This window comes from Lipomyces arxii (assembly GCF_038497795.1).
Source record: "Lipomyces arxii strain Phaff 12-163 unplaced genomic scaffold V1512scaffold_7, whole genome shotgun sequence".
NCBI classification, from domain to species: Eukaryota; Fungi; Ascomycota; class Lipomycetes; order Lipomycetales; family Lipomycetaceae; genus Lipomyces; species Lipomyces arxii.
Genome location: NW_027117706.1, coordinates 154,753 through 168,875, shown reverse-complemented (window position 1 = coordinate 168,875; position 14,123 = coordinate 154,753). Strand labels below are relative to the sequence as shown.

The 14,123-nt window shown below is 47.1% G+C and overlaps 8 protein-coding genes across 8 annotated transcripts; 4 read left to right on the top strand and 4 right to left on the bottom strand.

The window, feature by feature from the left end:
- Positions 1–44: 44 nt before the first annotated feature.
- V1512DRAFT_224910 (uncharacterized protein) lies at positions 45–849 on the top strand. Its single transcript, XM_066913801.1, has 2 exons — positions 45–240; positions 290–849. The coding sequence occupies exons 1-2, from the start codon at positions 189–191 to the stop codon at positions 808–810; spliced, it is 573 nt and encodes a 190-aa protein (XP_066771576.1). The 5' UTR covers positions 45–188; the 3' UTR covers positions 811–849.
- V1512DRAFT_262500 (P-loop containing nucleoside triphosphate hydrolase protein) lies at positions 830–2,938 on the bottom strand. The gene is made up of 2 exons (XM_066916298.1): positions 2,743–2,938; positions 830–2,474 (listed from the first exon to the last, which is right to left on the bottom strand). The coding sequence occupies exons 1-2, from the start codon at positions 2,815–2,817 to the stop codon at positions 909–911; spliced, it is 1,641 nt and encodes a 546-aa protein (XP_066771575.1). The 5' UTR covers positions 2,818–2,938; the 3' UTR covers positions 830–908.
- Positions 2,939–3,061: 123 nt separating this feature from the next.
- Positions 3,062–3,702, top strand: V1512DRAFT_262499 (cytochrome c oxidase, subunit VIa). Its single transcript, XM_066916297.1, has 2 exons — positions 3,062–3,526; positions 3,570–3,702. The coding sequence occupies exons 1-2, from the start codon at positions 3,195–3,197 to the stop codon at positions 3,634–3,636; spliced, it is 399 nt and encodes a 132-aa protein (XP_066771574.1). The 5' UTR covers positions 3,062–3,194; the 3' UTR covers positions 3,637–3,702.
- On the bottom strand, positions 3,679–6,273 carry V1512DRAFT_207301 (dipeptidyl peptidase IV N-terminal region-domain-containing protein; the record flags this gene model as incomplete). The annotated part of the gene is made up of 2 exons (XM_066913400.1): positions 3,679–5,631; positions 5,674–6,273. The coding sequence occupies 2 exons, from the start codon at positions 6,271–6,273 to the stop codon at positions 3,679–3,681; spliced, it is 2,553 nt and encodes an 850-aa protein (XP_066771573.1).
- Positions 6,274–6,936: 663 nt separating this feature from the next.
- V1512DRAFT_262495 (transcription factor Tfb2-domain-containing protein) lies at positions 6,937–9,097 on the bottom strand. The gene is made up of 6 exons (XM_066916296.1): positions 8,647–9,097; positions 8,474–8,604; positions 8,304–8,420; positions 8,065–8,256; positions 7,761–8,019; positions 6,937–7,719 (listed from the first exon to the last, which is right to left on the bottom strand). The coding sequence occupies exons 1-6, from the start codon at positions 8,728–8,730 to the stop codon at positions 7,117–7,119; spliced, it is 1,386 nt and encodes a 461-aa protein (XP_066771572.1). The 5' UTR covers positions 8,731–9,097; the 3' UTR covers positions 6,937–7,116.
- V1512DRAFT_262492 (cytochrome b5-like heme/steroid binding domain-containing protein) lies at positions 8,734–9,481 on the top strand. Its single transcript, XM_066916295.1, has 3 exons — positions 8,734–9,169; positions 9,222–9,277; positions 9,326–9,481. The coding sequence occupies exons 1-3, from the start codon at positions 8,826–8,828 to the stop codon at positions 9,460–9,462; spliced, it is 537 nt and encodes a 178-aa protein (XP_066771571.1). The 5' UTR covers positions 8,734–8,825; the 3' UTR covers positions 9,463–9,481.
- Positions 9,186–10,343, bottom strand: V1512DRAFT_262490 (uncharacterized protein). Its single transcript, XM_066916294.1, has one exon. It carries the CDS (start codon positions 10,144–10,146, stop codon positions 9,472–9,474), a length of 675 nt encoding a protein of 224 aa, XP_066771570.1. The 5' UTR covers positions 10,147–10,343; the 3' UTR covers positions 9,186–9,471.
- Positions 10,344–10,457: 114 nt separating this feature from the next.
- On the top strand, positions 10,458–12,749 carry V1512DRAFT_262486 (WD40-repeat-containing domain protein). Its single transcript, XM_066916293.1, has 8 exons — positions 10,458–10,782; positions 10,934–10,974; positions 11,033–11,130; positions 11,181–11,331; positions 11,383–11,676; positions 11,723–11,887; positions 11,931–12,520; positions 12,568–12,749. The coding sequence occupies exons 1-8, from the start codon at positions 10,736–10,738 to the stop codon at positions 12,589–12,591; spliced, it is 1,410 nt and encodes a 469-aa protein (XP_066771569.1). The 5' UTR covers positions 10,458–10,735; the 3' UTR covers positions 12,592–12,749.
- The last annotated feature ends 1,374 nt before the right edge of the window (positions 12,750–14,123 follow it).

Sequence of the window (14,123 nt, the reverse complement as noted above, 5' to 3'; positions counted from 1 at the left end):
ACAATAATAGCTACTTGTAGTGTTGTTGTATGATTCAATGCGTATGAACTCGCTTAGCTTCTCCCACTTATCCTCCAACGTCGTCCCCACTTAAATCAATTCTCTCCCAATTCATTCTCCTTCTCTTCTCTACTATACTTATACTATCTCTGCTACGCACCATTACTATTACCACTCACTCATACACTATGGGAGTCCTCAATCTCGAAGATCAATTGTCATTTTACATGGCATATCATCGTATGATCCTCACAAATCCCGTTCACAGTTCATTACTAACTGAAACCAGACGACAAGGTCAACATCTTCATTCATACGGTCTGTGTCCCAATTATCCTCGTCACCTCATTCACTTTTTGCACAAACACAGGCCCTTTGATACCACAACTATCCGTCTCCATGGCGCAGTACACCAACCTCGGCGTGCTTGCCGCAATAGGCTACGCCATGTTCTACGTACTGCTCGACCCCGCCGTCGGGTTACTGGTCGCTCCGTTCGTCGTCGGATCCGCGGTCGTCGCGACGGACTCGGTAGCACAACATGGAATGTACGCCAACTACGTCGCAATAGTACTGTTTGGAGTGTCGTGGATCGCTCAGTTCATCGGACACGGCATGTTTGAACGCCGAGCACCAGCTCTGTTGGATAACTTGGTCCAAGCACTCGTCCTGGCTCCGTTCTTTGTAGTGTTTGAAGTCATTTTCAAGCTCGGGTTCCGTAAAGAACTCCAGGCAAGACTCGAGACTAGAGTCGAACAAGAACTTAAAAAATTTAAAGCATCTGAACCGTCTCCGGCGCCAAAGAACTAGTCTACGAAATCTTAACAAATCTCGAATATTTTATCAATTCTTCTTTCTCATCGTAGAAATTTTATTATTCAAACAAGTACATTCTATTTTGAACCCGTTTAAGCAAAAGTTGCGACAAAAGACTCAGTCACGCTCTTAAGCTTGGCCAAGCCGTCCTTGGAAAGCTCGCCCTTGGTAGCAATCTCGGACAAGAATGCGGATTCATTAGTCTTCAACGATGCAACGAACTCGGTCTCAAAAGCCTCGATCCGGTCCAAAGGAATCTTGTCAAGGTATCCGTTAACACCGGCGTAGATGACGGGAACCTGCTCCTCAACAGGGATAGGAGCATACTGCTTCTGCTTCAACAACTGTGTCAAACGCTCTCCACGGTTCAAGGTCTGCTTGGTCGACGCATCCAAATCAGATCCAAACTGGGCAAACGCAGCAACCTCACGGTACTGAGCCAAGAAAAGCTTCAACGAACCGGCAACCTGCTTCATGGCCTTGACCTGGGCAGCAGATCCGACACGTGACACGGAAAGACCGACGTTAATGGCTGGTCGGATACCCTTGTAAAACAACTCAGCCTCCAAGAAAATCTGTCCGTCAGTGATAGAAATGACGTTGGTGGGAATGTACGCAGACACATCACCTCCCTGGGTTTCAATGATGGGCAAGGCAGTCATGGAACCACCACCATGCTTCTCAGACATCTTTGCAGCACGCTCGAGCAATCGAGAGTGGAGGTAGAAAACGTCACCAGGGTAAGCCTCACGACCAGGAGGACGACGAAGCAAAAGTGACATTTGACGGTAAGCAACAGCCTGCTTGGACAAATCGTCAAAGATGATCAAGGAATGCTTTCCGTTGTCACGGAACCATTCACCGATAGCGGAAGCAGTGAAAGGAGCAATGTACTGTAGAGGAGCGGCCTCGGAAGCAGTAGCGGCAACGACGACGGAGTACTTCAACGCATTGTGCTGTTCAAGGGTCTGGACCAACTGGGCAACGGTCGATCGCTTCTGTCCGATAGCGACGTAGACACAGTATAACTTCTTAGACTCGTCAGCAGCGTCGTTCCACTGCTTCTGGTTCAAGATAGTGTCGAGAGCGACAGCGGTCTTTCCGGTCTGACGATCACCAATAATCAACTCACGCTGTCCACGGCCAACAGGCACAAGCGAGTCAACAGACTTAAGTCCGGTCTGCATGGGCTCGAACACGGATCGACGGGGGAGAATGCCAGGAGCCTTAACCTGGGCACGGCGACGCTCGGCAACCTGGATGGGTCCCTTACCATCGATAGGCTGGCCAAGAGCATCGACGACACGGCCCAAAAGAGAAGGACCGACACCGACATCGACAATCTCACCAGTACGCTTGACTGTCTCACCTTCCTTGACCAAACGATCGGAACCGAACAACACGGCACCAACCTGACCGGCCTCGAGGTTAAGAGCCATACCCTTGACACCGGATGCGAACTCAATCAACTCTTCTGCCTGAACGTTGTTCAATCCATGGACACGGGCAATACCGTCACCGACAGACAAGACACGACCGGTCTCAGAAAGGTTGACGTCAGCTGAGACACCTCTTATTCTCTCTTCCAAGATGGATGAGACCTCAGTAGGACCGGCCTTAGCATCGGCGTATCCACGATAAAGAGAGGGACGGGCGACCTATGCGTCAATCAGTATTGAATCTCTTGAATAGACTTGCTCAATTTCTGTTCTTTTCTGTAATGGATGAATTGTGCATGATATTCGGGAGTGAAATCGGGATTGAATCGGAATTGAATGAGAACAGGTATAGCCAAATACCAACATATCCATCACCGTTATTACCACAGAATATCAATTGATCCTTCAATCACGGTAAAAAGAACAGAAACCAAATGAAAATGTCCCGAATGGACTGGAAGCCCTCGATAAATAAGATAATACATACAGAAGGAACGACACGCTTTGAAGCAGCGACGACACCGACACGTGCGGATTGTCGAACAGCGGATCTGAACAACATTATTTAAATATTCTTTTTTTGAATAAAGAGGGATTTGAGGTGGAGAAAGGGAAGGGACGATGGAGAAGTTGGACGGGAAAAGAGAAGGAGAAGAACAGAAAAGTAAAAAAGCGGGTTGTTAAGAATATCGTGGTCTGTGTCTGCGTATATTGTGGTATACACGTTCCGAACACTGCTTCCCATTGGCCATGTAAAGTGCATTAAATGCATTACAGTTATACCGTAAAGTGCACTTGTACGGTGACGAACAGGAGCATCGCATTATTGGCAGCTCACAAATCACAGATCACATAAATCTCACCACACCATCTTCACAACTATCTCTCTCTCTCTCTTTCGTCAGTCGTCACTCAGTCAATCACTCACTCACTAGCACGATGCTCTTCAACACTATCCGCCCAACAGTCGCACGATCTCTGCGTTTTGCCGCTCGCAGAAACTTCCATCACGAACTCTACAAGGCTGACGAGGCCGCCGCAAAGGCTTTCGCTGATGAAGCTTCCGCCGTCGAGCATCACGCTGCGTCAACCGCTACGTTGTGGTTCAGAGTGTCTGCTTTCCTCGCCATGCCGCTTGTTGCTGCTGCGCTTATCCGTTCGTACAAGCAGGAGTCTGAACATATTAAACATTTGAAGCATGCAGCGCACGAAAAACATGAAGACGCTGATGTTCCTCCCGAGTTCTTGTACCAGAACATCCGTCGCAAGGAGTAAGTTCTATATTCTACCTAGTCCACAATGACTAACGAACAGTTTTTTCTGGGGAAATGGTGATGAAACCTTGTTCTGGAACCCGCTTGTTAACAAGCACAACACGTAAACTAATCTATGACAAAACAAAAATAAATGCATCTTAATAAATCTAAACATCTTTTCTCTCTTCAAACACTCCCGCAAAGGCGAGCGTCAACCACCGATCAAGCCGGTCATACACAATCCTGTTCGCATTGTGGAAGTAAATACTGTGATCAGAGTCTGGGAACACGTACATGTCGTAATTCTCGACGCCGACTAAATCAAATTTGTCAATCAGCGACAACGTGTTTTGGAAATGCACGTTATCGTCCCCAGTCCCATGCATCACCAAAAACCGCTCAGCGCCTTTCAGCGCAGTAACGTTCTTGATTTGCGACCCGTCGTACCCGGCTGCATTGTGCGCAGGCGTGTGCATGTACCGCTCGGTGTAAATTGAATCGTAGAACCGCCAGTCCGTCACAGGCGCAACCGCCATCCCGTACGAGAAATGCGCTCCCCCGTCCTGCTCAAGCGTCTTCAGCGTCATGTACCCGCCATAACTCCACCCCCAGATCGCAATCTTGGACGCATCCACATACGCCTTCTTAGACCACACGTCTGCCGCCAGAATCTGATCCCGCGACTCCCAGTACCCCAACTTGTCTCGCACAACGGCCCGGAACTTGCGACCCATGAACCCGGTCCCGCGCCCGTCGACAGAAACAACGATCGCGTCTAGCGCGCTCGCAATGTGCGCCTCAAACCCGATCGTGAACCGCTTGTCGACCGTCTGGCTACCAGGCCCACCGTACAGATGAAACAGCACAGGGTACTTTTTAAGCGGGTTGAAATCCGCCGGCCGGATCTCAAACGTATTGATCACAACGTCTCCGTCAACCGTGATTTGTTCCCACACGGTCTCAGGAACCTTGTATTCCTCAAGCCTGGTCTTGAGCTCGTCGTTCGTCCGTACAATAACCTCCTTGCCCTCGCGCAAACTCACTAATTTCTGGTACGGCACGTCGGGACCGTTATACGAAAGCAACAAGTACCCGCCGCCAGTCGAGAACGAGACACCATAGTATCCCTGCTCGTCGGTATTTGTGATTGCCCGCAAGTTTGACCCGTCGAGCTGAACAGCGTATAGATGCCGTTCGGTTGGATCTTTCTTGGTCGACACAAAGTACACGGTCCCAGTACTGAGATCGACCGCGCTCGGGGCGTCGACTACTTCCCATGGTCCGCTGGTCAACACCTGGCTCGGCTTGTCGGCCGTGATTGGCGAGAAGTACGCAAGATGGTTGTACCCGTCGATGATCACGGTGTCAATGTACCCGTCTTGCGGCCGTCCTTGAGACACGTTTGCAGGAATAAATGTCGTGTCATGGGTGACTTCAAACCAGCCGCCATCACCGCCACTGACGTCGTCTTGCCTGACCACAGAACCGGTCCGCGCAACCGGATCAATCACGACAATCTTCAACAGATCACTCTCCCGGTTAGTCTGTCGAACTAAAACTTTTTCTCCAGTCCATAACACCTCCGTGATCAATCTGTCTTGATCTTCAAGATAATTCTTATCGTCAATCTCGGGTAAAAACACTTCATATGTATTCAGATCCAAAAACATCAACTCCACAATCGGATTATCGTACCCGGCTTTGGGGTACTTGATGTCGACCATATCCGGGTACGAGCCATTCTCGACCGGGAGCTGTTCAAAATACGGGATCGAGTACTCGGGCACGCTCGAATCGTTTGACCGCAAGAACGCAAGATATTTCCCGTCCGCGCTCCACCACACGGCAGAGTTGCCGGAAAATACTTCCTCCTCGTACACCCAGTCCGGGATACCGTAGAACGTGTCCTTGTCGCCGTCGGATGTGATTTGCCGCACACTAGACTCGGACACGTTGCGGACATACAGGTTGTTCTCGAGCACGTACGCAATCACGTCGGCTTGGGGACTCCATTTCGCTAGTCTGACGTTCGCGGACAAGAGATATGGAATCAAAGGCTCGATGGTCTTGGACGACACATCGTAAATCCAGTATTGAGCGTAGTAAGAATGTCGCCAGTTCTACTCATCAGTCCTGTGCTTCCCCCTGAATATACAACATACCTTCTTGGGATCAGTCATGAGCAGAACCTTCTGAAGCCCTTTTCCAGGCCAAAACTGCTCAATAGTATGAGTCGCACCTTCATACACAAACTCATTGATGTCAACAAGTGTTATGGTGCTTTTCGTCGTGACACCAGAGTAGTCTCCAACCAGGACCTTCCCATCTGCATCGCGCTCAGCGTACAATCCGTCATGTCCTTCAATTCCATCATCTAGCCAGTCAATCCTGGTCCGTCTGGCGGCAAACTTGCCTGTCATGACGTCCATCAACTCGATCGGTTTCTTGTCCGACACGTCGACATCCGGCGCACCGGCCGAGCCACGGCGCGAATTGACTAGGTAGAAAATCAGCCCGATGACCCAAAGTACGGCCAGTCCGCCAAGCACGCCGATGAATATCTTCCTGGTACTGCACCGTCGCTTGTACACCGGCACGTCTTCATCTTCGTCTTGCAGCGACTCTGTATTATTCAGTGACAAGACCGCTGCAGCCGCCTGTGTCGGTTCCTGCGCAGGCGCGACCGGTGGTATCGCTGACGACGGCCCGTCAATATCGACCGCAGTGTCTTGGTCGTCATGGTACGACCCGTTTCTGCTCATCGGCGCCATCAACAGTCGTTCAGACTCTGGAGTCGCCTTGCCGCTGACTTTGCCACGCAGCTTTGACGACAGAGGTGTTTTTTTAGTGAGAGACGATGCAGCAGAAGACTGCACGTCGCTAGCTGAGTTGTCTGCTCTAGGCTGTGAGAACATTGCTCCTAATGTCGGTGTTCCTGTCACTGGTGATGCCGTATACTGGAACGGCGCTGCTCTGATTGAATTTGAAGCGGAATCGATGCGGTCAAATACGATTGACGTAGACGAAGCAGTAGAAGTATCTGACCTGGCGTCGAACTCGTCGTCGTCGTCGACGTCTATATCGTTATCGTTATCGTTATCACGACGTGTGGGGATCTGAGTCAACACGTCTGAACCAACCACAGGCGCAGCAAGTGTTTTCTTCTTTGCAGGAGACCTGGCTGATCCAACTGAGTTCTGAAGCAATTGTTCTGTCGAATTAGACCCGAACGAGGACGATACTGTGCTCACACTTTGGCCCTGAGCCATTCGATAACGGTCTCACTATGGGGGAGGCACACGTTCAACACCAGGCTGAGGGTTTTGAAGCAATTTTAACTTGTATTTTGCCTGTGAAATTGAACAAACAAAACAATTCAAATCAATTTGAACGTTTTTTATATATTTTGTTTTAACAATTTTTAGTGTTTTATTATTGTGTCGGCCTCGGGAATTTCAGATAAATGTGTATAAGCAAGGGTTTAGTGGCGTGCATTGATTGCCATATCCGGCATTGAATGACCCCTTTTTATGACCTTGAATAGTACACAATGGAGGCAACGGGCAATAGAGACATAGAGGCAAAGTTATGAGGCATGTCAAAGGTCAACTCATTTGGCCTTGAACTTGTCTCTGAACAAAGTCAACCATTTGCTGCTTTCCTTCTTTGGTGACGAAAAAAACACCCTTGCCTTTCTTCTCCCACACCATAACACCTAGATCTCGAGCATAGCCTGCCGTTGTTTCGTACTCGTAGTTATTCTGAAAGTCGCTAAACAAGTACCCTTCAACCGTTTTCATGCGTTCCATCTCCAACTGCCATAATCTGATTTGGTCGACCACCGTCGGCGGGAGCATTGGTATTTGTTTGCGCATCTGCGGGTGTGCGTGCACGGTCAGGTAAGTGATGATTTGGTCCGCCGTGATGCCGTTCGAGAGCGCCTTGCGAACGCTTTCGCGACTGATTTGCCCGGCAACCATGTTTGCGAATCGCGACTTGAGGTGCACGAACAGATTCAGGACTGCGACTTGTAATGGCGAGTCGGTGTATGCGTACACTTTAAAATTGGTCTCGAGAATCACAAACCCACTGTCGGACTGTGCCTTGGCAATTGCGGAATCGACACCGTCTGAGGCGGACAGGAGTGCGCTGGAGTCGGATGTTAGTGTAGTGGCCAGTCTTGTAGGATAAAACCGCCGTGAAGACGACTAATCGTTAGCATGTTCAGTAGTATATCATATGGCATTACCTTTCGTTGATAAACAATTCCATAATCACGAAGATCATCCAGCATAATTTTCTGGGTCGGACTCAACGCATCAATCGAATAATCTTGTCCGAGCTGTAAACTTCCAAGCATGAACAGAAAATGCAGAACTTCAACTGCATCCATTTGTAACTCTTCAGACATGTTCAGGTATTCCAGCAGTAACGTCCAGATCTGTGCGTTCACGTCCTGCAATAGAAACTGAAAGCCTGCGTTTGTGATTCGCATGGTATGTGCAGATCTGTCCGTCAGTATCTCAACTCAAGAAAATACAACACGCACGTACTTTCCCTCCATAAGACCGCTGTGACGAAGTAAACTGAGTACGCCTTGATTAGGAACATTGCCTGTATCTGTTCCGACCATGAAGTGTAGAATCAATTCCCACTGCTTGTTTGCGTGCTCGTCCAAGAACTTGACATCAACCTTATGCTTGTCTTCTGTATCGCAAGGCACTCCAAATGAGTTATTATGATCTCTATTCAATCAGCTGTTTTCTTGATATTGAAAGCAGAAAGATCTAACCCTCCTGTTAGAGCATTCTTTAACCCCGCTCTAAACATTTTTGATAGCGTGATTGTACCACTTGAATCCCTTATTAAGTGCATCCCTCGTAACTTCTCTAACGCGTTGTATTGTTTTCTGTCATTCAGATCAGCATATTCATATCCCAACCACCTTCACAATTCACACACGACCGATTCTCATCACGAACCCATGCGTTCAGATCTGTGGTCGCGACTGGGGTCTCATTGAATAACATTGTCATTATGAACAGCTGTGCCATTGAAGGTAGTAATCTGAATATGGCCAAACATGTTGCAGGCTTTTAGTCAGTCATGGATCTAGATAGTGTAAATGAACTTACTGAGTTGTATAATCTTGTTAAAACAGTTTCAGGTAGCCCTTCGAGATAGTCATTAATGCTTGTCCCAAATTGAGAGAGTGCCATTTATATGTCACTATCGAGATGATGCTGCTGTCTTCACGATACTTGTGAACTCCCAACTTCCCTTCTGCACAACATAATTACTATACAAATACACAATGATAGACTTACAAGACATTCTCACGTACTACAAATCAATTTCGTCAAGTCCGTCTGGTCAAACTCCTCGATACATTCCACTTCTTAATGCTTTGCTGGCTCTACTCTCAATCTACATCGTGTACCGGATCATATTCCCTGCGACCCACTTGAGCTCGGCATCACGGGACGCAGAACGCCAGGCTCAAACAAAGCCAGAACCTATTGTGTATACTATATTCACGCCTGCTTCATTACAACCGTTTAATGGACTCGATCAGGAAAGGGTGTTGATGGCGGTTAAAGGAAACGTTTATGACGTAAGTGCTGGGAAGTCGTTTTATGGACCGAATGGACCATACAGGTGAGAGTCTACGCAGTTTTCGTGAGATGAGAATGGGATTAAACAGGAGTAGTAATTTTGCTGGACGAGATGCGAGCAGAGGATTAGCAAAGGGTAGTTTCGATGAAGGTCAGTTGGTCGTGAATATATGATGACGTATAATGGCTGACTATATAGATATGTTAACACCGCTTGACCATCCAATTGATACGCTCGACGATCTTTCACCTGAAGAGATCAATTCTTTAAATGACTGGGAACAGCATTTCGCGGGAAAGTACTTGTTATGCGGTAAACTAGTTCAAGAACTTTAAATACATACTCTATAACTTAGCCTTGATCCGGCCAATTATACTCTCGACTCTGTCGCGGGCCGCTGTTTTGTTTCCTTGCTCGTTCTCCTTCTTTGCCTGCTGATATTCCTCCCAGTCATCCCCCCATACGTCCTGAGTGTATTTTGTTGTAAATAATAGATATGACACCGGGTCTTCGACCGTCATGATGTCAGCCACCAGCGTATCGTAGCCGAGTTGGGAAGGTGTCGGTGCAGGCAAGTGAGTTGAGTTTGGAGTAGGAGAGTACACTGCGGACGTTGTATGGGAACTAGATAAGAATGCTAAAACCGCGTCGCCGTCGTTTTCATCGATGTACGTGTAGGAGGGATGTAGTGAATCAGTATTTGAGAGATAGTGCTCGTATTCCTCATCAGCAGTGGTAGTCGACTCAACGCCAGAGCGTACACCAGTCGAATCAGGACGTGTACTGGCTTCGGAAAATTGCCTAGGTCTTGATGATGATGAGATTGACGATTCCGCAATTACATGGCCACTCTGTGCTTGTTTCTGGTTCGACGCGGTAGTCAACGTTCCTGACATCGAGTCCGGAGTCGTGAACGAAGATAGTAATTCTGCAGCTGATTTCTTTAATTTCGACGTCGCGTTCACGAGATCAGGATCTGGTTTGTGTGGATCTTTATCATTTTGGTCTTTTTCAGTCATTTAAAGAGCAGATCAAAGTATACAGTAGTCAGAAATGAGCAGATAATTTGAGTGGAGGAGTTAAATCAGATGTTGACGTCACTAAATTATGGAGTAACGATAGTATCAGTATAATGCCAGTATGAGTATATTTATATGTGATATATTCATAATAATAATAATAATATATATGAATATACTAAATAGGAAATACTCTTGAATAAAATAAATCATTTAAAAATACAATTTTTTTATGCTTTAAAACCTTCTTCCTTCATACAAATCCATCGTCGCCCATACAATTTAGATACGCCCATACAATTCGATACACATACACACACAACCCTTTCACTCCACCAACAAAAACATTTCTCTCTTTTCCTCTTTTTAATACAAAAATTACGTCAATTTCTTCATTTTTAAATCAGATTGAGTTTATTCAGTTTTGTTCGGTCCACTTTCAAGTCACATCTTCAAGAACCCTTTTCCATTTTTCCCGTCTCTTTTACTAGTGCTCGTCGTCACTTCTGAGCGCTCTACTTCAAATCAGCACCAAAAACTGTCTCCACTCACAAACTAGACCTGCATCTCTCTAGTCCTCATATAAAGCATGGTTGAAGGTCCAGACGGTCATTCGCCAACTTGGAAATTTGCTCAGTATGTTTTATTTTAGTTCATTCTTTGATTTCATTGACTATTTCACGATACAACTTGGTCATCTGAAGTGGTGGTGGTGGACTTGATCTGATCTGACTTCTTGTCGATTTCTCTTTAAATCGCGTAACTTTTTACTAACAAATGTTATCAGATGCTTTGGAGATAAAGGCGATACTGAAGATATTACTGAAGGTAATTTTTATTTTCATTCGAAATCTGCACATTGAATCTAATCACCACATTCTTGAAGCCGACATCATCTCCACAGTAGAATTTGATCATACTGGTAACTATCTCGCTACCGGTGATAAAGGAGGCAGAGTCGTTTTATTTGAACGAAACGAAAACGTACGTTGAACTCATTCTGCGCGAATATCACTCTAATATCGTCAAAACAGAAGAAAGGATGCGAGTACAAATTTCACACAGAATTCCAGTCTCATGAACCTGAGTTTGACTATTTGAAATCACTTGAAATCGAAGAGAAAATAAACAAAATCAAATGGTGTCGACGAACAAACGCCGCCCATTTCCTGCTCTCGACTAATGGTAACGTCTATCGTCAGGCTACTGTATCGAACAGACTAACTGATCGTCTAGACAAAACAATCAAATTATGGAAAATATACGAAAAGTCGCTCAAAGTCGTAGCCGAGAACAATCTTTCTGATAACACAGGTCGGCCACCTCACCCGTTTAGCATCAACAGTCTTCGTCTGCCGCGCATGACAGTGCACGATAAAATCATTGCCGCGTCACCAAAGAAAATCTACGCGAATGCACACGCCTATCACATCAACTCTATCAGTGTTAATTCGGACGCAGAAACGTTCATATCAGCAGACGATCTGCGAATAAATTTGTGGAACCTCGGAATATCAGACCAGAGTTTTAGTAAGCCGATTCTACAGTCAAAAGGCTTTAATACTGACTTGTCAAGATATTGTAGACATCAAACCGGCAAATATGGAAGAATTGACTGAAGTCATCACCGCAGCTGAGTTCCATCCTACAAGTTGCAACTATTTCGTATACTCGTCTAGCAAAGGCACCATCAAACTTGCTGATATGCGTGAAAGTGCATTGTGTGATGCTCATGCAAAGAGTATGTATTTACGCAGCAGATTAAAATATTGCTAATCAATAAGTGTTTGAGGAAGAGGAAGATCCTCGAGATCGATCTTTTTTCTCTGAAATCATCTCGTCCATCTCAGACGTCCGATTCTCGCTTGACGGCCGGTATATTGTTTCTCGTGATTACTTGACAGTCAAGATCTGGGACGTCGCAATGGAGCGAGCACCAATCAAGACCATTAACATACACGAGTACCTGAGACCGCGTTTGTGCGACACGTACGACAACGACTCTATCTTCGATAAGTTCGAGGTCGTGCTGTCTGGTGACGGCAAGTCCGTCATGACTGGATCGTACAATAACAATTTCATGATATACCCCAACGCGACCGACCCCGAGGCGGAGGAAACTGAGGTCGTGCTGCAGGCCGACAAGTCTGCGTTCAAGGCCAAGCGGGTCGGCGTTGCGGCGCCGATTGGACGCGGCGCGCGCAACGGGACAGCGTCGCCAAATTTGCGTGGGTCGTCGCCCTCGGGCCACGGCATGACTGGCGGACTGAACCCAGTCCGTCGCGAGAATGACGATACCGATTTCAATAAGAAGATTCTCCACATGAGCTGGCATCCGAACGAGGACTCGATAGCAATCGCCGCTACAAATAATGTAAGGTTATTGTCTTGTGAAGGTTGAATATTGCTAATGAATCACAGCTGTTTGTGTTTTCGACCCTGTGAGCGAAAGAAAAGTGATGGGTTATGGTACATATACATCTAGTCCGTCTGTATCATTTGTAATTGTAGTGCCGCGTTCTGTGTGTTATCTTCGGAGGTTCTTTTTGTTTGCCGCTATTCTAATTATATAAATACTTTATAAACAATATCAACATTTTTAACCTTTGTCAGTACAAACCCCTTGAGTATGTTAGAAAGAAATCCAAAGTTTCACGAACTCGAAGTACACACTACATAACAGCGCATAGAAAGCATGAACGGGCAACAGCAGCAACAGACTGGTCCATGGAAGGAGTCCATGACTGCTGCCAACCGACAAGGCTTTGTCAACATGATGTGCGTTCTTAATCGTGTAGAATTGTTGTTTTGAGCTAAGTGGACTGACCTTGTACAATAGTGTTGATGCGCTCTCCAAGTTCACTGCTGCCCCACCAGACAAGTTGATGCGGTACGCGCAGCAGATTGAGAAGACGGCGTATGATGGTGCGCAGGGTCGGGTACGTAGCTTAACGTGTTGTGGAGCGACAGAGGGCGGTTGTTGATAATACTGCTTAGGAACAATATGTGGAGTTGCTCAAGAAGCGAATGGAAAATGTGCGGACGACTGTTGCCATGAACAGGCAGCGACCAGGAGGTATTCTAGGACAGCAGCAACAGCAACAGGCGGCGCAAGGGCAACAGATGCCGATGCTGCAGCAACAGCAGCCGTTTACACAGAATACAGGGCAGCGACAAGAAGATATGTTCAACATGGCGAAGATGGGGCAGATGTCAGGACAAATGAACACGCAATTTCAAGCCCAGCCGCCGCCACAGCAGCAGCAGCAACAACAGCAGGTACAGGCACAACCTAATGCGCCGCAATACAATTCTCAAGCGTACCCGAACGCACTGCGGCAGTACATGCAGCAAAATCAGCAGGGACAGCCACCTCAGCAAGGCCAGCAACAGCAGCAGCAGGCACTAAACATGCAGACTGGGATGCAGCAAGGCGCGCAAGGTGTCAATACACAACAGCAGCAGCAGCAACGAGCGACACAGGCAGAGATTTTTGCACTGATGCAGCAACAGCAGAATCAACAGCAGAATCAACAGCAGAACCAACAGCAGCAACAGCAACGGCAGCAGCGACAACGTCGAATGCAACAGCAGCAGCAGCCGCCGCCGCCGCAGCAGAGTCAACAGCTGCAACAACAGATGCAGCAGCAGGGACAACAGCAGCAGACACAGAATGGGATGAATCAGCAGCAGCAGCAACAGCATAATATGGCGCAGATTGCAAATCAGTTCAGACAGTCTTTTAATCCTCAATTACAGCAAACCCAACAAGGCCAACAGCAGCAGCAACAACAGCAACAACAGCAACAACAGCGGACTACGAACCCGGCCGAGTTGCAAGCTATGTTACAGATACTGAAGCAGCAGCAACAGCAGAACGACGCCAACGGGCAACAAGGGCAGAACAGTAATGACCAGCGAGCACAACTGCTGAAGAAATTGACTCAACAACAACAACAACAGCAACAACAGCAGCA

Bases quoted from the DNA above. Each gene is read 5' to 3' on its own strand.
- V1512DRAFT_224910 (XM_066913801.1), top strand. From the start codon at position 189: ATGGGAGTCCTCAATCTCGAAGATCAATTGTCATTTTACATGGCATAT. The intron at 241-289 runs GTATGATCCTCA...AACTGAAACCAG, and splicing joins ATTTTACATGGCATATCATC to ACGACAAGGTCAACATCTTC.
- V1512DRAFT_262500 (XM_066916298.1), bottom strand. From the start codon at position 2,817: ATGTTGTTCAGATCCGCTGTTCGACAATCCGCACGTGTCGGTGTCGTC. The intron at 2,475-2,742 runs GTATGTATTATC...ATTGACGCATAG, and splicing joins CAAAGCGTGTCGTTCCTTCT to GTCGCCCGTCCCTCTCTTTA.
- V1512DRAFT_262499 (XM_066916297.1), top strand. From the start codon at position 3,195: ATGCTCTTCAACACTATCCGCCCAACAGTCGCACGATCTCTGCGTTTT. The intron at 3,527-3,569 runs GTAAGTTCTATA...ACTAACGAACAG, and splicing joins CAGAACATCCGTCGCAAGGA to TTTTTTCTGGGGAAATGGTG.
- V1512DRAFT_262495 (XM_066916296.1), bottom strand. From the start codon at position 8,730: ATGGCACTCTCTCAATTTGGGACAAGCATTAATGACTATCTCGAAGGG. The intron at 8,257-8,303 runs GTTAGATCTTTC...CTGATTGAATAG, and splicing joins AAGAATGCTCTAACAGGAGG to AGATCATAATAACTCATTTG. The intron at 8,020-8,064 runs GTACGTGCGTGT...ACTGACGGACAG, and splicing joins AGCGGTCTTATGGAGGGAAA to ATCTGCACATACCATGCGAA.
- V1512DRAFT_262492 (XM_066916295.1), top strand. From the start codon at position 8,826: ATGATAGACTTACAAGACATTCTCACGTACTACAAATCAATTTCGTCA. The intron at 9,170-9,221 runs GTGAGAGTCTAC...AAACAGGAGTAG, and splicing joins GGACCGAATGGACCATACAG to TAATTTTGCTGGACGAGATG. The intron at 9,278-9,325 runs GTCAGTTGGTCG...CTGACTATATAG, and splicing joins AAAGGGTAGTTTCGATGAAG to ATATGTTAACACCGCTTGAC.
- V1512DRAFT_262490 (XM_066916294.1), bottom strand. From the start codon at position 10,146: ATGACTGAAAAAGACCAAAATGATAAAGATCCACACAAACCAGATCCT.
- V1512DRAFT_262486 (XM_066916293.1), top strand. From the start codon at position 10,736: ATGGTTGAAGGTCCAGACGGTCATTCGCCAACTTGGAAATTTGCTCA. The intron at 11,131-11,180 runs GTACGTTGAACT...TCGTCAAAACAG, and splicing joins TATTTGAACGAAACGAAAAC to AAGAAAGGATGCGAGTACAA. The intron at 11,677-11,722 runs GTAAGCCGATTC...TGACTTGTCAAG, and splicing joins AATATCAGACCAGAGTTTTA to ATATTGTAGACATCAAACCG.